Consider the following 24,909-nt stretch of genomic DNA (forward strand, 5'->3'; position numbering starts at 1 on the left):
GTCCAACCCCCTGCCAAAGCAGGTCCACCCAGAGCAGGTTACACAGGAACGCATCCAGACGGGTTTTGAATGTCTCCAGAGAAGGAGACTCCACACCCTCTCCGGTCAGCCTGTTCCGGGGCTCTGCCACCCTCAAAGTAAAGTTTTTCCTCATGTTCAGATGGAATTTCCTCTGTTCCAGCTTTTGCCTGTTGCCCTGTCATTGGACACCACTGAAGAGTCTGGCCCCATCCTCTTGACACCCACCCTTTAGAAATTGATAAGCATTGATGAGGTCCCCCCTCAGTCTTTTCTTCTCCAGGCTAAACAGACCCAGGTCTCTCAGCCCGCCCTTGTGAAACAGATGCTCCAGTCCCTTGATCATCTTCGTAGGCCTGCACTGAACTCTCCCCAATAGTTCCTTGTCTTTCTTGAACTGGGGATCCAAGAACCGGACACAGTACTCCAGATGTGGCCTCACCAAGGCAGAGCAGAGGGGGAGGATGAGCTCCCTCAACCTGCTGACCATGCTTTTTTAAATGCACCCCAGGAGACCATTGGCCTTCTTGGCCACAAGGGCACGTTGGTGGCCCATGGTCAATGTGTTGTCCACCAGGGCTCCAAGGTCTCTCTCTGCAGAGCTGCTCCCCAGCAGGTCAGCCCCCAACCTGTGCTGGTGCATGGTATCTCCCTTGGTACAGCACCCTACACTTGTCCTTCTTGAACTTCACTAGGTTCGTCTTTGCCCAACTCTTGCCTGTCCAGGTCTCGCTGTATGGTGGCACAGCCTTCTGGTGTGTCATCCCAGTTTTGTGTCATCAGCAAACTTCCTGAGGGTACACTCTGTCCCCTCATCCAGGTCATTGATGAATACGTTGAATAAGACTGGATCCAGTACTGACCCCTGGAGAACACCACTAGTTAAGGCCTCCAACTTCAGGAAGTTGGTGGAGAACCTGCGCTCAGATCTGTCAGAGGAGTAGACAAACATTGCTGCAAATAAATCTCTCAGTTTTTGCAAAGTAAAATGAAAATGTTTGAGCTACAAGCCCTTTACACTCTGGGCTGTTATTTCTGCCTAACAGCATCCCTAAGGGCAGAGCTGTGTTGTTGGAGCTGCGCTGATGAGGGCACATTGTTTTCTTTAAAAAAAAAAAAAAACCACCCAACAATTTCTATGAAGCAATTCTCTGAAGGGCTCACTTCTGACTGAAATGCAACGTTGCAATAATTCAAAAGTGTCTCGAGAGCTTAGCGCTTCCTGCCCTGCATGTTGCTGAAGCACAGGAAGACATAGGGTTCTTGCCATATAAATTGGTTTTTGGTTTCGGTCCAAAGCAGCATTGCTGGGAAGTCTGACATCACAGCACAAGTTGGCACGGTGGTGGGGAAATGCCTCCTTAATTTTCCAGTGCAGCACTTTGCCAGTAAACTTTCTTGTTATTCCTTTCATAGTTATCTTAAAGACTTTTTTTTTGTTTGTTCCTCTTGCAGAATATCCTACAATGAAGCAGTGGAAATTTTGAAGCAGGCTTCTCAAACTTTCACTTTCAAGCCAGAGGTAGGTAGTTGCCTGGTGGCTTGTCCCTGTGCTTGTTCATGGGCATGGCCATCCTGAACTTTGTAAATCTCCTTTCTCTCTTTCTGATACCACAAGAGTCATTACTTCGCACAGGTTATCCGCCTCCCGGGGTGCTTGCTCAGCTGTAACCCAGTGTTATGGTTTGAGAAATCCATAATAATTTATTGTCATTTAGACAATTACTCTATCACCTGATGACCCTTCCCCACATGGGAAGGGTAATCAGGGAAAAACAAAGAAACGCGAGGGTTGAAATATAAATAGATTTAGTAGGATAAGACTAAATAATTAACATTAATAGTACTAAAGAACCACTATTGATCCCGGTACCAATATAAAATATACAAGGATCATACTCAGCCCTTTCTATCAGCAGGAAGCTCTGCACTCCCAGCAGGGGACAGCAAATGCCAGACACTGTGAGCACTGTGGCTTCGGAAAGAAGGGAAGGGCTCAGGGGTCCAGCACCAGGGCAAGAAGTTCTCTGGATCGCAGCCATCAAGTGAGAGAGAGAGAACTACGCAGCAAACTTTCTAATTTATATTGAATGTGATTTTTATGGCATGAAATAACCCTGTTGGCAGCTTGGGTCAAGTGCCCATGTCTCTCGCTCCTCCTCATCCCTGCACCTGTTGAGCTTGCAAACACTGAGACCTTGAATCCCACATACCACAGCTGGCTATAAAGTAAATATTTTCACGAATTCAGACACTAGAGTCTTCTAAAAGTGCTGTTTTCCCAAGCATTAGAAGAGAAATTAGTCCTGTGTTGCCCAAACCTGGACACCCAGGTATAACTTTTGCCCTTTGGGGTTGAAATGGGAGCAATATAAGGAATGAGATCTGGAGCAGAAGAACACGTGACATTTGTGGGAAAGGAAGCGATGAGTTTGTTGTTGAAGGACCAAGGCTGTAGTAAAGATGCTTCTCTCCTGTGTGTGAGTAGTGCTGAGTGTGGATTCAGTAGCAATCATCTAAGGAGAGTTGCTGCAATAGTCATCAAATAAAGGAATGAGATTGGAATAACATCAAAAGTTTGACAAGGACTAATAAGCCAAAACCATGTCAAAATACTGTGTAATCTAGATGTAGGTAAAGGGAATCCCTTGTCTTTCCAAAGCATATTGACTGGGAAAAAAAATATGTGCTAGTCTTTCTAACACTGTTAGATTATGGTTTTCTAAAAATCATATTTTGCCCAATTTCAAACATACACAGTAGGAAGTGCTTTCTTGGTGGTGCTCATCTCATGTGTACTAATTAATCTTTATCTCATTCTGATGCTTTGAGGAAAAGAACCCTCTGGCTGAAGCCACCCGCGTAGCCAGTTGCGTGACTGTCTCCTCTCTGTGTACTAGTGGGTGTAGAACCTTAAATCCTGTATCTGTACTACCTTAATCTGAGACAGAAAACTCAGGATATTTTCAGATGAGGAGAGTCTGCAGAATATCTGTTCCCCTCTTCCCCTTCCACTCCCATAATATTCTTTGCATATCCTATAATGGACTGGAGGTCTCTTGTCAAAAGCCACAGAATTTATAACAGCATTGGAAGAAAGGAGAAGTGAAAGACATTGGAAATGTCCAAGGCTTCTGATAACAAAGAATTGGTTAATAGGATGCTGGGTTTTCTTAAGTGAGAATTAATGTAGCATGTAACAGGACACAGGAGGGAAGAGGGCGGTGAGCCTAGCAAAGCTGCTTTCTATATACCAAAGATAATACCGAAATAAGGCTGGTTTCTGGGTTGAGTAAGCTGGCTTTGGATGGGTGCCTGTTTCCCTTAAGTTATGCAGAGTGTGGGTTTTGGTTTGTTTTTTGTTTGTTTGTTTGGGGTTTTTTTCTCATTTGATACCAGATGCTTGGGCTTGATGCAGGGATGAGCTGGCTCTGTTCCGTAAAAGTTAAACCATATTATTTTCATTGCTTTGCTCTGCCTTAAAACTCGTAAAGCTCTGTCTGCTTAGCAGATTTTCCCAGTGGCCTGGTGAGAAGTTGCTCTGCTTGGTTTCATGTTATTCAAAGCTGTACACCTCTCCTGTGCAGGGATTTTGCTGTGTCTCTTGCCACAGGGACCTTTTGCTGTCTTTACAGTGGGGCTGTGACCTCCAAACAGAACACGAAAAGTACCTGGTGAAGCACTGCGGTGATGTTCCCGTGTTTGTGATTAACTACCCGTATGATCTCAAACCTTTCTACATGAGGGACAATGAAGATGGACCTCAACACACAGTGAGTCCATAGGTCACACTTCCATCTCTTTTTTTGGCTAAGTCTTAGCCTACGGAGAGACAGACAGATGAGGATAGTCTTCTGCTGGGCCTCCAGTCCAGAAGTCCAAGATAAGACATGACCATCAGGTGATCCTGTTTCTGTTGTTTTCCTGTTGTAGAAGTAATCCCCAAAGCAGGAACAACAAGAGGAGGATTCAGGAGTTGGGTAGCATTAAGTTTTTGCTAAGTCCTTTAAGACAGATTTGCAATAGTTTATTTTTTTTCCTGGTAGACTTCTGTACTACTAGGTGAAATACCTGGAATTGCATGACTCCGAGCAGCCTGTGATTCTCTTGTCATCCAAATCTACCATCTGTGTAATTCTCAAGTAGCAGATGGACACAAGACGTAAACTCTTCCTCCACAAGTCTCGTGCTTTGAAGGTGTGACTTCCCAATTGAACTGAGACAACCTGAAACATTGCTTCTACTGAAAAGAGCTACTACCCACACTGTGTGCCACTGTCACTTCACAGCTCAGCTGTGGGAGAAGAGAAGGTACTCTACAAAACAAAACAGAGAAGAAAACCAGGCCAAACCTAACAGCAGAGGTGATAACACTGGAATCTGAACACTTGAATCAGCACATCAGTGCTGTTGGGCCATTTGTACCATTACCAATCACTAGAGCTTGCTCAAGGAATGGGGGCAGATGGGGTAAACACAGGTTGCAAACATCAGAGCAGCTTAAACTTTAAGGGAATCGGGGCTTCAAAGCCCCGTCCAGCCTGGCCTTGAACACCTCCAGGGATGGGGCATCCACAACTTCTCTGGGCAACCTGAGCCAGTGTCTCACCACCCTCTCAGTGAAGAATTTCTTCCGAAGATCTAATCTGTATCTCCCCTCTTTCAGTTTAAAACCGTTCCCGCTCATCCTATCGCTCCACTCCCTGATCAAGAGTCCCTCCCCCGTCTCTCCTGTAGGTCCCCTTTAGGTACTGGAAGGCTGCTGTAAGGTCTCCCTGGAGCCTTCTCTTCTCCAGGCTGAACACCCCCAACTCTCTCAGCCTGTCCTCATAGGAGAGGTGCTCCAGCCTTTTTCTGGGTTTTCTATAGGCTTACTAATTTTTATCATTGTAAAGTTCCCTCCCAGCCTTCTCCTGTCAACAAGGGACATTTCAAGCATTTGCAAATACTTACCTAAGTGTCCTGGTCTCAATAAAAGAATTACAGTAGCTTTTTACAAACAGCCATCCGGTGTCAACTGTGCTGCTGCTGTAGACTGTATGGCCACATGACATGACTTACATTGGGTTTGTGTCTTTTAAGGTTGCGGCTGTTGATCTCCTCGTACCAGGAATAGGGGAATTGTGTGGAGGCAGCTTGAGAGAGGAGCGACTGCCCTTCCTCAAATCACGCTTACAGAGGTACGGAAAACCCACAGGTGCCAGGAGACCAGCCCGACCAAGAGAGCATTTCATCAGCTTTCAGTGGTTGGCAAGACAGAGGAGCGGAAGGGCAGCTAATGCTATTTTAAAAAAGCCTGTTTTTATCTTTGAGATATCTATTTATCTGAGTAGGTGATCACCAACTGGTGAAGACGTTCTTGTGCTTCTGATGTAGGTATGCAAACTGCCTCTCTGATATAGCTCTTCAGAGAAGAAGAGTTTAGTTTATGCTAGGAGGCCATGGGAGCAGAATGGGACAATCTGGAAGAGGGCCTGATATGAGGCACTTCATCCTTGAGCCTTTTCTTCGCAGCTTTTGTGGCTGAGAGTGGCTCGCGAAGGTGGAAGTTGTCACGTAGACAAAGCTTAGATGTATTTGTCATCGCGTTGTGTAACTGAGGAACTGCAGCTTTGGTCAGAAGCTTTGCTGTGATGCAGCTGGCCTCAGTGGCACCATTTCAGAGAACAGGGTTCTTTGCTAACAGCTTGGTGGGAAGCTTCACTGGAAGCGCCTGCAACCTCGACTGTGTCATCTGGGCTATGGGTCATCTTTCCCTGGTACTTAGTTCTGGATCATGTGACTTTCAGTAATTTTAGGCTAAATTCACTACCAGAGTATCAAAGCTTCTGTTTAGTTAACAATAATTAACATTATGGATGGGATAATTCTCCATAGACAATTACTCCCTGTGTCCTCTCTGATTGTTCAAAAGAACCTTTCATAACTGTGATGAGTCCATTGTGGAAAGCAATTTTGGAGGAGGATTAGTCCCAGAGTAACACCGTTTGCACACTGGGAATGAATTTGTTGCTTAAGTCAGCTACATGCTCCCAGAGATACAGCTACTCAGTGGAGAAGAGCAAAATCCATTTCAGCATAATGAATTCAAAAGGGCAATTAAAATCACCAGAACATTGGTTCTCAATTTCTGGTGTAGGATGGTATCACTCCCTGGGCTTCCTGCTGCTCTCCCTGTGAACTCTCCCGAAGCAGGGATGCTTCAGCTGGAGTACGATGTCGCCTGCTGCACTTTTTCTCTTGACATTTTTGCCAGTGAGATCTGTAGAGTCCACAGCCCTCAAGGTGTGGGGCTGGAGGAGGTGTCCACATGGAGGTTGAAAACAGACTTTCTTGTTTGTCAGGAAAGTCATAGGAAGTATTTCAAGCTACAAATGGGGTGTGTCTTCAGTGACCTTAAAGTACAGCTCTGCATTGAAGATGACCTGGAAAAATAACACCTCTTTTCACATGGTTTTTCTCAATTTTGAGTACTCAGGATCTATCTGCTGAGTCCATATGCCTTGTTCAGGCTTTTAAATTCTACTTCCTGCACACCCAGCATAACTAAGGGAGATAAAGAAGGGGATTCTTGTCTCCTTATACACACTTCATACAATAGCTCTCCAAGTCCAAGTCGGGGACAGCCGCAAAGCACTGAAGGCGAGAGAAGTGCTCTCTCTTTGCTTACAGCCTTTTTTGTTCATGTTCAAAGAAATGGAAAAAAAAAAAAAAATAAACCAACAACTTTGTTCTGGTTCTGCCAGGGCAGGAAAAGGAGAGAGGGTGCACTGGTGGCAGTTAGAAAAAGACATATTTTATTTAGTAATTTTACAGAAGTTGACACACATTATTAAAGCTACGGGAGTTCAGTGGTTTTGTGCACTACGGAAGGGGAACCGCGTAGCCACAGATGTGAAGAGATTTTTTCCTCTCTTAAATGAGGTTGGCTGCATGTCATTATAAATTTAATATTGAGGCCTGTACTCTCCAAACATTCACAAGCAGAGTTTACTGATATGCTCCAAGTTAAGAATATGCACAAGTCTTTGCATGAAGCTGGGATCAACCCTGTATGTTGACAAAACAAACTTTGCATTTTAAGAAACATGTTGGGAATCTGTTGAAGATTGTCTGCTGATTACCAGAACTGACAGCCGCTAATTGTATCTTCCTTTAATTTCCTGCCTTTCCTTTTTGGACTGAGTTTAGTCATCAGACCCTCCCTTTTCTTGTAGCATTCTCTTCCAGGCAAGTGCTGCTTGCGCGGATCTCCTCTCTTCCTTTACTTACAGGGTTTTTTCTTTTTGTTCCACAGATTAGGACTCGCAGATGCCTACCAATGGTAAGACACTATCTTGGTCTGCAAGCTCTATTTCTTCTTTTGAGACTCCTTAAAAAACTATTTCATTTTTTTGATCCTGTTCTTGAGGGAACGTTTCTTGGCCCAGTTGCCCTCTCATCACTGCCAGTCTAAATGGAATGGCCAGTCCATTTAAACAAAGTTTAATCCAATGCTACTTAGTTTGTCTTCCCAATTTGTAAACTCACAGCACAGGTCATTCCTTTCAGGGTTGCATTAAGTGAATTAATTTACAACCCATGAATGATTTTTGATATTAAATCATTAAGCTGTGTTCCATGTTGAATAGATTCTGACCGCCATCGCACGAGATAAACAAGTTACGGAACCACAAGCAATTTGTGACCTTTAACAGTTCTATGAATAACTCCCTTTGCAATTGACAGGGCAATTGGGTCGAAAAATCTCCCCTAACAAAGCGGTTGAAGCAATTAAAACTGTCCTGCTAAGGAGACAGAACAACCTTTGAATTAATGGTTTAGCCTATTAAAATGACAGAAGGATCTTAGTGTTCCTCTTGACAAGTGTTTCTCGGTATGTACTTTGTTATAGCTACTGAAAGGGTGATAGTGCGGAGAATTTTAAATTTAGAAGAGTATATTCACGTACTCTGCAGTATTTGGAATGATCATTAGGGAGGCTGCTTTGAAAAAACAGCAGAGTAATGTAGGATTCTTCACTCTCCTCTTCCCACAATATGAAATCACTTAGGAACAGCCCATTGCATGGCAAAGCTTTACATCATCTATTTGCAAACAGGGTGAATAAAATGTCTTCCTTTATTTTTTGTGTTTATGGGCCAGAATACACCATATCGCTTCATCTGAGGGAAGGATTATCCTGACCAGGGGTAGTCAGTTGTGTGGTTTGATGCTGTGATACAGCCTGAGGAAGTCTGGTGTTCAGTGGCAGAGCCTTCCAGCTCAGCCTTGCTTCATGCTTCCCTCAAGAGAGAAGATTAAGACCTTGCCCGTCACCCATTTGCATTTCCGTGTGTTATGTAGCAATCACATTCTGGAAATTCTTTCCTCCTGTGGTCTTGTTTTGGAGACTCTTTCCTCCTCTGTTCCCTCTGCTCCATCACAGATGATGTAACTTAGCAGAGAAGATGAAAACTGTTGTTACCTCCTGCCGTAGCAGGGGCTGGTGTTCCAGGAAGGTGCAAGATAGGAATAATCCTGGATGCTTCTGGACTACAGTCCAGAATCTGCCAGAAAACAGGTAGGGGGTTTGCCAGCATCCATCTTTTCAGCAGAGGTGACAGGAGAGACTGAAATTAATCTCCCCCAATTTAGTGATTGAATTTAGTCTCCAAAGCTGGCTCACAAGCTCCTTAAAGAACAGTTGAGTCATTCCTTTTTAAATATAATATTTGCTGACTTTAGAACGAGGAGCTGTATGAGATGTGGTCCCTTTTGAAATCCCTTATATATTGCCATATCTCTGTTTCTATCTGTTTTCCTCTTCCACTAAGCGTGAGGATACTGGGAGCGGGGTCACTACATCTAGGACACCTTGTCTGTGGAAGAATCACAGGGCAAAGAGGCAAGTGATGATCTGAGATACAGTTCTGCTTATGCCCATTCCTAACTTTTAGAAAGCTTTTAAAAAAAAGTAGATAAAGGGACGTGGTCAAAGTCCTCTGAATCTTCTTCACTTCTCTACATCTTTTCTGTTGTGCAGGTTTCTTTCCATAAAGAGTATAAATTGCTGAAGTATTTGGCTTGATTTTGCACATTTATTTTATCTTATTTTCTCACTCCTTCCTTCGAGCTGCAGATAGAAAGGAGCTCAGTGCTGTAGATGCTGATCTTGGCCAGACTTGGAGGGGTTTGTGAAACTGAGGTGGGAAAGTAGGGTGGTCAGAATTGATTCTGGGAAATCACTTGTTTTCTCTGTGACCGGGGAGTATTGAGTATATTGCCTTGTAAATGGGGATTCTGATCCCGTTTGCAGCCTCCAAGTGCCAGCTTAGCAGGAGCAATAACAAAGCAGGTACTTTGTAATGAACAACATGTCCCCACTACCATCAGCTTGTGCATTGTGCTGGTTTCGGCTGGGGGCTGAGCTAAATTTCTTCACAGTAGCTTGTATGGGGCTGCGGTTTGGATTTGTGCTGGAAGCAGCGTTGATAACACAGGGATGTTTTATTGCTGAGCAGGACTTAAACAGAGTCTTTTCTGCTCCTCACACCACCCCACCAGCGAGCAGGCTGGGGGGGGCACAAGAAGATAGGAGGGGACACAGCCGGGACAGCTGACCCCAACTGACCAAAGGGATGTCCCATACCGTGTGACGTCACTCTCAGTATATAAAGCTGGAGGAAGAAGAAGGAAGAATTTCTCTCGTGGAAAAACTGGTTTCACACGGCCTGGATGAGCATACGATCCGCTGGGTGAAGCAATGGCTGACTGGAAGGTCCCAAAGAGTGGTGCTCAATGGATTTAAATCCGGCTGGCGGCCGGTCACGAGTGGTGTGCCTCAGGGCTCAGTGTTAGGACCATTTCTGTTTAATGTCTTTATTGATGATCTCGACAAGGACATAGGGTGTATCATCAGCAAGTTCGCAGATGACACCAAGTTAAGCAGGAGTGTTGATTCCCAGGAGGATAGGGAAGCTCTACAGAGAGACCTAGATAGGTTGGATCATTGGGCCAAAATCAACGGCATGAGTTTCAACAAGGGCAAGTGCCAGGTTCTGCACTTGGGCCACAATAACCCCAAGCAGCGCTACAGGACTGGGGAAGTGTGGCTGGAAAGCTGCCTGGAAGAAAGAGACCTGGGGGTTCTAATTGACAAGCGGCTGAATATGAGCCGGCAGTGTGCCCAGGTGGCCAAGAAAGCCAACGGCATCCTGGCTTGTATTAGAAAAAGCGTGACCAGCAGAAGTAGGGAGGTGATTGTGCCCCTGTACTCGGCACTGGTGAGGCCACACCTCGAGTATTGTGTCCAGTTTTGGGCACCTCAATCCAAGAGGGAGATCGAGGTGCTGGAGCGAGTGCAGAGGAGGGCAACGAAGCTGGTGAAGGGCCTGGAAAACAAATCCTATGAAGAGCGGTTGAAGGAGCTGGGACTGTTTAGTATGAGGAAGAGGAGGCTGAGGGGAGACCTCATCACTCTCTACAACTACTTGAAAGGACACTGTAGAGAGGTTGGTGCTGGTCTCTTCGCACAGGTAATTAATGACAGAACGAGAGGGAATGGCTTCAAGCTCCAACAGGGTAGGTTTAGACTGAACATTAGGAAAGAATTTTTCACAGAAAGAGTGGTCGGGCATTGGAACAGGCTGCCCAGGGAGGGGGTTGAGTCACCATCCCTGGATGTGTTTAAGAGATGTGTAGATGTGGTGTTGGGGGATATGGTATAGGGGAGAACTTTGTAGTGTAGGGTAGACGGTTGGACTCGATGATCCCAAGGGTCTCTTCCAACCTGGACGATTCTATGATTCTAAGAGGACGATGTTTGGAGTTACGGCCTTTTGTCTTCTTGAGTAGCCATGACACATGATGAAGCCCTGCTTTCCTGAGACAGCTGATGCCGATGGGGATGAATTCCTCATTTTGCTTGTGTGCGCAGCTCTTCCTTTACGTAATAGACTGTTTTTATCTCAACCCATGCGTTTTCTCACTTTTACTCTTCTGATTTTCTCCCCCATCCGGGGGGGTGGAGTGATCAAGCAGCTGTGTGGTGCTTAGTTGCCTGCTGGGGCTAAACCACAACAAGCAGCATTTCAGACAGCTTTAGACACATAAGGCACAGGTTTTCTCACTCTGATTATCATCCTGCACATCAATGGAGAAGATGGCCTCATGCTTAACCCTTTACAGTCCAGGTACCTTTCTGATCTTCTGGTGTAACACTGGTGGAAGCACACAGTGGCAGAGCAGGTGTTATCTGCCATCTTAGAATGGATATTACTATGTTGTCTTGGCCTTGCTTCTGCTCTAGAGGGAGAACATCGAGCTGTGTTGGGCTCTTGAATTTCTAATGTTCTTTGAAGCTTGAATGCTGGAGTGTTCTGTTGGGTCCTTGTGTGGCAAGGTAGAAAGGAGGAGTGGACTTAAGGAACAGCAGCGCTGGTGACCCACCTGCAATCCACAGCCAGTGACAGCATTTCTTATCATCCTTTAACATCCTTCAGTACCCAGCAAAACCATGTAACTCATCACTGTCCTTGGTGTGGGTGCCTGGTCCTGTTATTCCTGCTCTGGGGAGAAACCAGAGCGCTCTGCTGGGCCATACAGGGCCAGGCGGAAAGTCAGTGCTAAAGGCAGCCAAAACTTGCCCAAACCCGACTCGTGTTGGTGGGAGTGTTTTAGATAGACCTCCTTGAATGCTTTTTTTTTGTGGATTCTGAAAAAGTTGTAGCAGAACAGAAGGTGTCTGAAACCAAAGATAGTATTTTACCCAGCATCAGAACCTGGTGATACTTTGCGTGTTTATTTCCTGAAACGTTCAACAAAATGGTCTTTCAAATGTCATTTCACTAGTAGTTTTTCATTATCCTCCTTTTTTTCCAGTAGAATATTCAGCTCCATAGACTGCAATATCTTTGTTCTTTCAGCCTTGCTTTTTAAAGCTGCGGAGGCTTTAGTATAACAAGCGGGTTACATAAAAGATCAAAATTATATTTGTTTTGAAAGAAGACTGAAAATAATACATTCTGCTTATGAATGGTCACAGAGAGAGCACTGATCTTCACCAGTGCCTTGCCGTGCAGCACAGGAGCTCATGATGATAAAAGGGTATAGATTTTTAAAAGGATAAAAGGAAATGCTTTTCTAACTTGGCACATAACAAGCTCCTGGAATTCATTGCCAGGGGATGTTGTTGCAGCACATACTTTAGTAAGATTCAAATCTCTGCAGAAGTCCTCCAGGTCCAAAATGTGAACTCTGGGGCTGGCTGGGGTCGCAGAAACTTATTTCCCCAGTGGAATAATGTTGCAGAGTCCCCCAGTTGCCAATGGAGAGCTCAGCTCTTCTCTTAAGTTGCCATCTACTAGGAGAAATAGCTAGACTAGTTCATGGCTAGTTTTGAGGTGAGAACCATCCAATGTCTGGAGACTATTGAATGAAGGAAAACCCCAGGGAGCGTTTTCCAGCCTAAAGGGAATTTTCTCTTCATCTGCAGGCAGTTACTTTTTCTTTCATCTGGGAAGAATGGAAAATTTCTCAATTCCTTTGCTGCTTCTAAGCATGGTCGTCAGAAAGGTTTCACAGGCTTGATCCTCAGCACGTTTAATTCAATGGACTTTTTCCATTAACTTTAATGGGTTTTGTTTTGCTCCTTTTGCCAAAGTGGCTTCTCAAAGTGCTTTGAGATCTCCAGATGAAAGCCCTGGATAAGCAAGGGTAGAATTTATTGTTATTGTTCATCTGGAAGAAGCAGAGTTATTTCATTTCCTTACAATGACTTTATAAACTCTGTTGCCAGCAAATGGGGAAAAAAGATGCCAAGCTTAGTCTCAACTGGCTTTGCACAGCCTGAGATATGTCATCAGAAATATTTGTGCTGGTTTTTATATTACTAGTTGCAGTTAGAGTTGTCACCATCTGGTTTGCCAGTTCTGCTCAGAACTACTGAGCTCGTACAGATTGATCTGCCACAGGCAGCACCCACATCCCTCACATTTACGAGGTCTTTCCTATTTCCCAAGTCCCCACCCTCCACATCAGATCTGAGCATCCTCTTCCACACAAACCCTTGAAAAGCTGCTCAGCGGAGCTGCCTGGGGGCAATTCCCCGTGTATTTGTGGAAATTCAGGTCTTCTTAATGCAGTCTGTATGGAGTGCATATGGATGAAGGCCACCGCGCTGTTGCACAGCTTACATAGAATCATGGAATGGTTTGAGTTGGAAGGGACCTTAAAAAGATCATCGAGTTCCAACCTCCCTGCCATGGGCAGGGACACCTCCCACTAGACCAGATTGCTCAAAGTCCCATCCAGCCTGATCTTGAACACTTCCAGGGATGTGTAAGTGTTCAGGGATCCTGTCCATGTTCGTAAACTAAGCATAGTCTTCATTACAAGGTGTGGGATGGATGCCACTGAGCCTCAGCAAGCCTAGCTAACACCCAGCAGCACAGATAGAGAGCACGTGGGTCCCAGAGATCAGAAGAAGTACGTCCCACCCTCGAGCTGTTCAACTTGCAGTGTAGGCAAGACTGCACTCTGTGTGTCAGTGCTAGTAGAAGGAGGTATGAAGTTACAGAATCAGAATCATCTAGGTTGGAAGGGACCTTTCAGATCATCCAGTCCAACCATCAACCCAACACTGACAAAAACTGTCACTAAACCATGTCCCTCAGCACCACGTCTACCCGTCTTTTAAGTACCTCCAGGGATGGTGACTCCACCACTTCCCTGGCCAGCCTGTTCCAATGTTTGATAACCCTTTCGGTGAAGAAATTTTTCCTAATATCCAATCTAAACTTCCCCTGGGGCAACTTGAGGCCGTTTCCTCTTGTTACTTAGGAGAAGAGACTGACCCCCACCTCTCTACACCCTGCTTTCAGGGAGTTGTAGAGAGCGAGAAGGTCTCCCTTTGGCCTCCTTTTCTCCAGGCTGAACACCTCCAGCTCCCTCAGCCTCTCCTCATAAGACTTGTGCTCCAGACCCCTCACCAGCTCCATTGCCCTTCTCTGGACAGGCTCCAGCCCCTCAGTGTCTTTCCTGTCGTGAGGGGCCCAAAACTGGACACAGCACTTGAGGTGGGGCCTCACCAGTGCCCAGTACAGGGGGACAATCACTTCCCTGGTCCTGCTGGCCACTCTATTCCTGATACAGGCCAGGATGCTGTTGGCCTTCTTGGCCACGTGGACACACTGCTGACTCGCATTCTATGTTCTAAGAATTCATATTCTAAGTTCTATGACTCTATGAAGTTCTGCTTCTAGTTTTACTGGTTGGGCAGTGGAGGAGAGGGGAAAAACACTGGGGAAAAAGCCCTGAAGATTGGATGAATGAACTGCAAGCAAAAAGTGTATTTTATATTGTGTGTATAGACATAAGTATTTATATATGTTTATATATATATTTCAGTGTACTTGCTTGAATATATGTATATAAAGTGTGCTTGCCTGGAGGTCCACGTGCTTCAGAATTTTGTTGGCTTGAAGACTGCATTTTAACAGTGAAGCCAAAGTAACACCACTGGTCACCTCTACTTGCAAAATAGAAATATTCTGCAACAAATTCTACAGCTGCAAGAGATCACTCTGGTAGACTCGCTTTGACAGTATGCCTTTTGTGTCATGAAATATTATTTTTCCTTGCGGTTCATTAACAATAGTTAAAATTTGGGAAGCCATTTATTACAATTAATCCAATCTTAAATTTTTTTCACAGTGTTTTTTCCCCTCTGCTCAACTACCAAAGAGTAAAACATACATATATATTTAAGTGTACTTGATTTTTTTTTTTTTTTAAATTGGGATGATAAAATATTCATGCACGAAGATTAGAAGCATGTAATACATCTGGAGTCACTCTAGTCCCTTCCTAGTGAATTCATATAAAGAAGAATAACTTTGTGGCCTCAGCAAGCTCAGAAGTGGCCCCGTAAATCAACAGAACCACTGAGATGTTTTTCACTCCTATTAAAATAAAACTGTTGGTGACAACTTATAGCTGTAAATATTGTTCCTGTGTATCACATCAGCTACAGTCTAGCTGGGAAATGGGGAACTTTTGACATATTCTTTTTGACACCCATATATTTGGAATATCTGCTTCATTTATGGAGTTTCCTGTGCACAACAGGTGCTGTTCTCCAAAATGAAGTGTCTTGTTCCAGATCTCATTTTTGGAGAAGATATGTCCAAGATTTTTTGCTGACTTACCGTAGAAATAAATGAATCAGTCTGTAAGAGTGATTGGGGGGAAAAGTAACGAAGAGCCATCATAATTACCTTAAAAGAAAAAAAAAATAAATCTGAAGGAATATTCAGCAGTCAGCAAGACCAACTTAGGCTTCTGAAGAAATTACTGGAAATGAAATGACTTAGACTATTGAAAAGAAAACAGAAAATGAAAGAATTTATTGTAGGGCAGATTTCAACGCCAGCGTGGCGAGGGCTAAACAAACCCAAGCAGGCGACTCCCATCCCCGGCAGTGGAAATGTTTTGTGGTTCTGTAGGAACCTGGGTTTGTGCCTCTGCTGGGAATATTTGAGAAACTAAAACTTCCAAAGATGCTCTCGATATGAGCAGAGCTGCGACGTTAAAAGCTGTTCTTCCTACCCAAATGAGTTCTTGCTCCTGAACAAAACAGATTCTAGCGTATTGGCAAAGCAAAGCTACGCTGGTTTAAATGCATTTACACTTGGGGTTTCTGCTAAAAGAATTCTGCCTGTCAGGGAACCGCACCTCTTCACAGCCCTGACCAACGCCGGCTGCATTGGCAGAAATCCAGAGTGGTTAAAGGGTCAAGGGGAAGTAATTAAGATGGAAAGCAAAACCCTAGATAAAAAGCTCTCTGTAATTACATCGGCATAACCGTGCTGCAAATGTAACTGTCTGTTTAAATTACAGGTATCTAGACCTCCGAAAATTCGGCTCAGTTCCTCATGGAGGCTTCGGAATGGGGTTTGAACGCTACCTGCAGTACATCTTGGGAGTTGACAATATCAAAGACGTTATTCCTTTCCCCAGGTTTTCTCACTCCTGTCTCCTGTAGCTCAGCCGTTGACTCAATGTGGAGAAAACTGCTGCTGTGACGATATGTATATAACACATTAGGATATGACTAAGCGTGTTTGAGGAGGAAATCAAGCTAATTTTTATATCAGTGACACTCTTGGTAATTTTAATACTGGAAATTGAATTGAATATTGAAAATAATCTATGTGCTGGTAAGATTGTGGAAGCACACTCGCAGTTAATTTGATGGCAGTTCATGTCTTCAGTGCTCTTCAGGAGTGTTAATAAATCCCACTTAACTTAAGGGTTAAGATTCTCGTGAGACTAGTACAAGCCGTTGAAGTACTGAATAAGTGTTGTTGGGAGGTAGAGGGGGTTTTATGTGAAATATTAATAAGGAGGTGTGACCTAAAACGGACTGGGAGCCAGGACTGCTGTGAGGCTTTAATAGGCTTTAATTAAATGCCGGGGCACAGTGCTTTGAAGACTTGAGTGTTATAAAATTGTGAAGTGTTGTTATGGCTGCGATGCACTTGCTCTTACGAAATGGCTACTGTAAAGCATGTTTCTCCCCACTCCCCAAGTGAAAAGCAAATATTGTTTACCTTGAAAAAATCAGCCAAACCTAGCAAGGAAAAATGTCAGATTGGAGCTGCTGGAGCGCATCAGGTGTGTGATGTTGATTTTGTGAATCATCAATAAAGATGTACACTGGGTTGTTTTGTAACTCTGTATGGTTCCTTCTTCTGTTATAAAACTGTAGCACTCGGCATCACAGTGTTTCTTTCAGTGCCTTTGGTAGATGTTTCCTTTTCTGTATCCCCAAATTAGTTGCACAACTTCTGCAGGAGATAGTTGTTTTCTTTCTCCAAGAGAGCACGTGGTCACAGCAGAAAGAAATGTTCAGTTAGATGAGAATTCATTCATCTCTCTCTGGAGCCAGCTTGCAGTTTATTGGTGGTTTCTTTTGTTGTTGCTTTGCTTTTTTTGTTGTCGTTCCTGAAAAAATCTCTCACGTGCTCATCGGACCAAGCAGTTCCGTCTATATTTTGAAACAACCAATATATGCTCCCAAACTTTGCATATGTATTAAGTAATTGCTTATCACTATAGGATCTGAACTCCTTGCTGTCTTTAATGGGTTTATGTGCTCAGCTTCTTTGCCAGGTAAAGAAATACTCATTTCTGTTTTGAAGATGGGATTAAGTGACTTGCCCGAGGCAATTGGAAAACAGTGGTTTATTTGGGGCTTGAACTGAGAGTTTCCAGCATCCTTCTTCCCTTCCAAATTATCCAGCAAATGGTCATTTGCATAGTGCTTACTGCTCTGGAGCCCAAGACAGCTGCAGTATAAACAATATAGATAAAAAGAAAAAGCAAGGTAACAGCCTTATTGCTAATGAACCCTGGTGTTAATTGCCACATACAACGTGAAGTGGCTGCAGAACAGCCCTGAAGACTTCTTTTCCAAGTAGATGAAAGAGACTGAAAAATAGTAATCAAATAGCATTGCGCTGGTGATATTGCAGTCGCGGTTCTCTCTGGTGGGGCTGTATAATACTGCACCTGGAGTCTCTAAAATTTAATACATATTTATGTCATGTGGCACCTGCCATGTTTCAGTTTGGTCCACGGCTGGGACTCTTAACATGTTACGATCATGCAGACAACATGGCCACAAGGATGTTTTGTTGCACACACTGAGACATCCCCTGCATATCAAGGGTGTTTTTTTTCATATCTCCTTCATCTGCTTGATTAGCCAGGTGTTAACCGTGCGTTTGCTGGTTCCTGTTTCCTGGTACAGCCTGGGTTGGTGAGTCCGGTTCCACGAAACGGCTCAAGCACCTGCATTCCCTTCAAAACCACTGAGAAGTTCCTACATCAGACACCCTTCCTGCAATGGACCGTCTCTCCTTTTCACAGAATCACAGAATGATACAGGGTTGGAAGGGACCTCTGGAGATCATCTAGCCCAACCCCCCTGCCAGTGCAGGTCCACCTAGAGCAAATTGCACAGGAACGTGTCCAGGTGGGTTTTGAATGTCTCCAGAGACGGAGACTCCACCACTTCTCTGGGCAGCCTCTTCCAGTGCTTTTAATGCGTTGCCTTAAATGTTATTGCTGGCCTTTGTGGTTTGGATTTACTTCTCTCAGCAGAAAGATGTGGAAGGAGTACAGCTGCCAACCAGCCCCATCCACACCATGTTCCTAAATAACTTGCGGTGAGCAGGTGTCCTTATTGAGATCCTTAGTCACCGGTTCTGTCACGGTTTCTGTAAATGAGAGAGCTTGAACTGGAAGCCCATCTGCTGAAAACGGACCGGGTGGATGGCGAAACCATCTCCCGTCCACTCTGCTCTCTCCTTCCTGTGCCAGCTCTGGGCTGTGTTGGGTTTGGCATCAGTGGGAGGTGGCTGATCACCCTCCAAGATGCCAGATCTGATGGGCAGGGTGGGGCTCAACAGCGACAGGTGAAAAACAAGGTGCAGAGAAGACGACAATGGAAGGTGCCAAAAAGTCGTGGGATGACATGGCATGAGTCACATGGTACAGGGAAGGACAGAAGGACGGTTTCAAACAGGCTTGTGGAGCGGCTGTCAGGGCCTTCTTTGAGGTGACAGCTTGCAAGAACCAAGGACTGGTATGATCCACCCTTTGTTCTTTGCCTTGACAAGAGGTTGTTGCAGGACAGAAGGTAAAGGTTGAACCTTTGATTTATAGGTAGGTAGGTATATGAAAACATCAAGGGTCTGGGTTTTTAGTTTTGGGGGGTTGGATCGGTTTTTTGTTTTGTTTTGTTTTCTTTTTGTCTAGTTGCAACCATTGCAGAAAGATTTTTAAGGATGATGTAGCAAGGATGCACCGTAAATTATTCTGTGTGTTTCTGACTACATGTCCAAGAGGAGTGGTCTCCCCAGTCTTCTACATGTACTTCTGTTTCATTCAAATGTACTCGGTGAGTTGGATATCCAACGGGCAGGGTTGAGGTAAGGGGGCATTGCCCTTGGGTCTAAAAGCTCATCCAAAACTCATCCACTACCATCAATAATCTGGCAGAATAAGCAGGAGGAGAGCAGGGTCGTTCCCAACAGAACCAACCAGGTGAATGTTCGTCCTCAGAAGGGAGAAGAAAGGGTTGTCCAGTCTTGGAAACAGCCTTCAACTTGCATTGTCTTTCCTAGCGATGGGAGAGAGGAGAAGATGGAGGCTGAGGTCCATGAGTATGATGTTACTGCTCAGGGTTAATACCGAGATTGGCGTTAGAGTGAGAAGCTTGATTTATGGGTACCCAGCCGCTCTTTCCCTCCAGGCTGGCATTGTTCGCCTCGTGCTATGTATATATAACATCGGCTGGTATTGCCAAGGAATGTGACGTGTTTTCCCTGGGATTTCCATGTGGAATGTCATGTTATTTCCTTCGAATCTCCTCTCCCAGAATGAAACGGAAGTTAATCTGGAGGACAGGGGAGGTCATTCCTTTTGGACGTGTAGGCAGGGAAACGCACTGAGACTTTCCTAGATTTAAGCCATTTTCTTTGCTACATCTTCGCTGAGAGCCTGCGCTCTGGCCATGGCTGAAGCCAGATAAAACCTCTGACAGTTCTTCAAATAAAAAAACCCTGTTATTCTTTGCACACAGGAATCATCTCTTAGCCTGAACGTGCAGCGCAGTAGCTCACGTTGGGGTGTTTTCAGTGCGGTGAGCGGTCAGTTCTCGAGCCCAGGTGACCAGCACGGGCTCTGCTAGCATCCTTTCGGTAAGTATTTCTTCAAGTTTCAGTTCCTTGGCAGCTGCCACTGCCTCTTTTCAGGTTTGTCCTCGCTCTGAGCTTCGGAAGAAAGAATCGGTGTCATTGATTACTGCGTCTGTGGCTTTGCCACATTAGGACAGAGTTGATGGGAGAGCAACACCCCTGGGAATAAAAGAGCAACGCTGTAAACTTTGCATAACCAAATGCCAGCCTCTCAGAAGAGCGTTTAGAGGAAAACCTTTATTTTCACTTGAAGAATATCAGATAACCCCTTTGCTTAAGATTTTTATGTGCAGGATCAAAGTATCCCAAAGTACTCTATTTTTAATTTAAAAAATAATACTCGTGGAACCAACACCATGAATCGGTCTTTTTGATTTTAAATCCAAAGAAGAGCAAATGCATGCTCTGAAGCTGGTAGTAGAGAGCGCTGTTCTCCCCCTTATGATTTATCTTGTGATACCATGGCAATGTCTAGATCTTGGACTGTGGTACTAGCTTCTGTACGAGCAGAGATGAAGATACATCGCTGGGCCAAACTTTTCAAAGCCAACAGAATAGCTCAGGGATTTTAGCTGAATTATCTCTATTTGGACCCGTCGACTTAAGGGATAAGCAGCGAGGTGCCCAGCTCAGCATCCTCTCTCCGCTTTATTTGGTAGTAGCTGTGATTTATAAAGCATCGCTTGTTTGAGGGAATGCCAAAACTTTGGTGGGAAACATAACGTAGAGTTTTGCTTGCTGGACTAATATTGATTGTTTTGGAAATAGCTTATAGATGTGTTTTTCTTTGCGGGGGGGAGAAGGGAACTGATTTGCCAAGAAACACTTTGGTCATTGTTTCCATTAAATGTGTGTATAGAGATAAATGTGGCTTTGCTGCTGCTGAAACCAATAACAGTCGTTATTATTTTTGGTTTAGCCTCTGCCTTACGCTGAGGGAGAGCCGGGAGATGGCTCCAAAGGAGAAATAAGAAAGAGTTTGTATAAAGATTGTCAAAGTCCTAATTTCCTCAGATCTAACCAAAGATGCCGAAGCCACAAAAATGGTGGTCTCGGGGGTGAATTTATTGTTTTGTCTTACTGCTTGTTGCAGAGCCGTGACCTTCGGAAGGACTGTAAAGTTTTATTTTATGATCCTGCTGGTAAAGAGACGTATGTAATTTACTATACGAGTTCGTACAGACTTGGCTAACAACAAGTTTGACCCAGAGTTCAAAGAAATTATGGCTCCCGTGGTTTTATTGCTGCTGTGAAATGTATTATTATCTGTCCTACAGCTGTGTCTCGGTGTCTGCTGCACAAGGTGTTCAGCAAAGATGCTCTAAAGGGAGAGCCTTCACATAAAGGGCAGGAGAGGGGCAGGGCTGTGTGGCCATTTAAAAGACATATAGTAGCTCCGTCAGAAATTGCAGGCTCGATTGTGGGTGAAATGTGGATGAAATAACTTCAGAATCCTTGTTGCTCTTATTGCCGACACTATTTTACTGCGGGAAATTGAGGCACGGAGCAATTTAGCCGCTGGCCCAAGGTTATGGAAGATGTGTGGTGGCAGAACCGTGGAACTGACCCAAATCACCCCAATCCTTGCCCGGCGCCTCCCCACGAGACTTCTCTCTGTTTGCCTTTGGGTGCACTGCCACACCAGAAGCAAGGCAGGATGTTTGCGACTGCTCCGGTTTCAAACACATTTTTGGCATTTCTAAGATCCCAGACTGTGCTTCAGTGATTTTTATCTATCCCTGTATGGCCCGAGGCCTTTCAGAGATAGCAATCCTGCTGTTTATTTTTATTACTCTTACAATTGATTTTTTTTCTGAATAATTTGAGGCAGCAAACAGAGTACATTTTTAATTTTCTTTGCAAAGCTTGATCTTGCTTCTTGCTCTTCACCAACAGCTGTGTGTCGTACTGTCTTCAGCGGGTTAATGCACTGATACTTGTACGTGCTGTAAAAATGGAGGTCTGAATTTTCAGAAGTCGCCGACCATATGGGTTGCTGCCAAAAGAAGACACAACTTGCCCAGAAAAAAATCTTAGTGTGGTCTGGGAGGTGGCCTTGATAATTTATGTAAATGCATAAGTTTCTGTATGGGACTGTTCTGTAGCGTCTGCCATGACTTTCAAAAGTTGCTAGATTTACAGCCACAGGGGAAAATAATTGTATTTCATGGACACAATGACTTTGCAATAATAATTCTGTGGTGTCTTTTCCTCCGTTGAGCATTAATTCAGTGCTGTCTTCGTTGCCATTTGAAGATCCTGGCCTCTAAGTGCTCAGTACTGTGATTTAGCCTTGTGAATGGGGCTTGTGATCCATATCTTTCTGAGACACAGGTCTCCCGTTTTCTACGTGTCCCTCGGCTTTGCTGCTGCTCTGTTGATGGATGCGTGGCCACAGGCTGCTCATCCAAGCAGGAGACAGCAGGACACCCACCCTAGACAACTTCAAGGCTTACTGACCTCTCTGTGTCGGTGCTGCCAGGGCTTTTCACGCAGCTTTGAGAAATCCGTGCTCCAGGTGAGTGCAGAAAAGTCAGGGACATATGAAGGGACTTGCCAGAGGCTTTAGGGGGAAGCAAAGCCAGAGTTAGGATCAGGGTTAGAATTCCAGGCTCCTCTGCCTGAGTCGAGAACAGGTTTTTCCTATTTCTGCACGAAGTTACAGAAAATGGGAGCCTATGAGTAATCTGGAGAGGGGCTTTTTACAAGGGCATGCAGTGATAGGACAAGGGGTAATGGCTTCAAACTGGAAGGGGGGAGATTTAGATTAGATATCAGGAAGAAATTTTTCATTCCCAGGATGGTGAGACACTGGCCCAGGTTGCCCAGAGAAGCTGTGGCTGCCCCATCCCTGGAGGTGTTCAAGGGGATGGGGCTTTGAGCAACCTGGTCTGGTGGGAGGTGTCCCTGTTGAAACTCAATGATCTTTAAGGTCCCTTCCACCCCAAACCATTCCAAAATCAGTGCCCAGCCAGTAGCCAGTTTGCAGCTCTGGAGGATCCAGCTGTGAGCACTTACCTGCTGCTGAGCTTCTGGCATCGCTGTAACCGATGGGGCCTCGTTTCTGGCAGGTTGGGATCGCACGATGGCATCTCCATGAAGCATTTGAAATGACCTCAGCAGTGGTTTAGTATAAATACATCACCACGTGCGTTCAGGCTTGTCCAACAGCCTGTACACAGCATCGTTGCCACCGAGCAGGGGCTGTGCCCAGCAGCTGAGGTGCTGGGAAGGTTGTGCCTCTGTAAATACTCACGGGTGGTGCTTTTCCATATCACCCTGCACCTCTGAACTTTGCCACCCGCAAAACCCGAATAACCACGCAAATCAAAACCGAGGGCCTGGGTTATACGATGGCTTCCAACAGTCTCTCAAATTCCATTATTATTAATAGCATTTAATACGTTATTAGCATTTATGGTGATTTAGAAAGTATAGGGTTCAAGTATTTAACAAATTTAATGAGCCTATTTGTTAACAAACTTGATGGATGGCTTGCCGAGCAGGATTTGCGTTGCCGTCTCCTCGGAGTACATGCTAAAACGGGGTGGGTTTAGGACCATGTTACTCCAGTCCCTGATTGAGTTCTGGTACCATCTGTAACAGTACGGGGGAAAAAAAAAAAAAAAAAGAAGAAACTTTGCGCTAAACCCTCTGAGATAGAACATTATGAAGTGTTCATTTCCCAGATCATTAGAAACTCAAAATAGCCATCTGGCCAAAACCAGGGACGCGTCTGCCTGCATCTACGGCGTAACAGCGTTCAGCTGTGGGGGTGGCCGGGACTGGGGGCTGGAGAGCTTCCTTTGCCGCTCATCTTAGTTAGAGAAGTCTCTTTGCGCTTTGGGCTTTCTACGGTTGATCTGCGATTCGAAACTGCACTGGCTTTTGGGGGATGTCTGCCTAAAATGCAATCGACGTTCCAACGAGGAATATAATAGGCTTCCTGTGCCTCCAAATGGCCTAAAATGCTTTGAAAACCACGAGAGCGTATCACCTCCACGCGTTACTCCGGTGGCTGTTTTCACTGTTAAAAAAAAAGTGCCGTATTTCAGTCTCCGTTTGCCTGGCCTCAGCATCTGGCAGGAGGGTATCAGTGTGTCTTAACTCTCACCTTTCCGGGGGCATTAGAAAAGACCAGGGGCTCTTGAATTTGCAAAATTTGACCTAAAGTATGATGGGAACAAGCTGTCACAAGCTGGGTGGGGATCTGAAAATAAGGTCTTTATGCTGCTGGCTTTACTACATTTATCAGCTGCCACCCTCACCTATATTATCATAGAATCATAGAATGGTTAGAGTTTGAAGGGACCTTAAAGATCATCCAGTTCCAACCCCCCTGCCATGGGCAGGGACACCTCCCACTAGAGCAGGTTGCTCAAAGCCCCGTCCAGCCTGGCCTTGAACACCTCCAGGGATGGGGCATCCACAGCTTCTCTGGAATTACCTGTAGTAAAGCTCTAAGTCTGCTATAAACATGGCATTTTGTATATTCCTTATTCTCAGCCGATGATGTAGGGTGGGAACTGAGGGACTCCTTCCTCATCAGCCATTCACTCCTACTCGTGGTCTCATCTTCCCTACTTGTACAGTAAGAATAATAACATTTATATGTCTCAAAGCTCATGTGCATCATAGGTCCAGTAGTTTTAGCTCTAAGCCGTGCATGGCTTACAACTGTAAGCAAATGTAGATACATACTCTAAATAATTTACACTTGAATTTACGCTGAATGTAGTGTCACAGCAATGACTTCCTTCTTCTAATAGAATTTTTCGTTCATTATATTGCCTGTACAGTGCAAGCTCATATCCTGAAGGGGTGTCGTTGGAAGGAGGAGTAGGAGGAAAGCATCTGTTTTTATTCTGGCTTCTGTTTTGACCAGCAAATATAATGGCACATGACCGTTGAGCTGACAGTAATCCAGTTACAAAAGTCTTCAGAGTTACGGCACCAACCAAATTAAACTTGATTACATCCAATTATGCTGAAAAGCCAGACAACAGCTCTTAGCTTGGGGTGAAGTAACTTCTTGCCATCGCATGCGGGGAGGCCTTGCGGGGTGTCAGGAGGATAATTGCTCGTTTGCTCTACCACAGAGCACCATCTGCTCTTGAAGTCATGCCTAAGGACGTGAGAGGATACC

General features: G+C 44.8%; 1 protein-coding gene across 3 annotated transcripts in view; it reads left to right on the forward strand.

The window, feature by feature from the left end:
- NARS2 (asparaginyl-tRNA synthetase 2, mitochondrial) overlaps positions 1–16,730 on the forward strand; it is a 64,324-nt gene extending 47,594 nt beyond the window's left edge. For all 3 annotated transcript variants that reach the window (XM_074146496.1, XM_074146479.1, XM_074146488.1), the window contains 5 exons: positions 1,474–1,540; positions 3,654–3,791; positions 5,101–5,198; positions 7,316–7,342; positions 15,898–16,730. In XM_074146496.1, coding sequence (XP_074002597.1) covers positions 1,474–1,540; positions 3,654–3,791; positions 5,101–5,198; positions 7,316–7,342; positions 15,898–16,042 — 475 coding nt within the window. In that variant the 3' untranslated portion in view covers positions 16,043–16,730. The remainder of the gene's footprint in view (positions 1–1,473; positions 1,541–3,653; positions 3,792–5,100; positions 5,199–7,315; positions 7,343–15,897) is intronic.
- The last annotated feature ends 8,179 nt before the right edge of the window (positions 16,731–24,909 follow it).

The sequence above is a fragment of the Numenius arquata genome, chromosome 1 (genome assembly GCF_964106895.1).
Source record: "Numenius arquata chromosome 1, bNumArq3.hap1.1, whole genome shotgun sequence".
Taxonomy (NCBI): Eukaryota; Metazoa; Chordata; class Aves; order Charadriiformes; family Scolopacidae; genus Numenius; species Numenius arquata.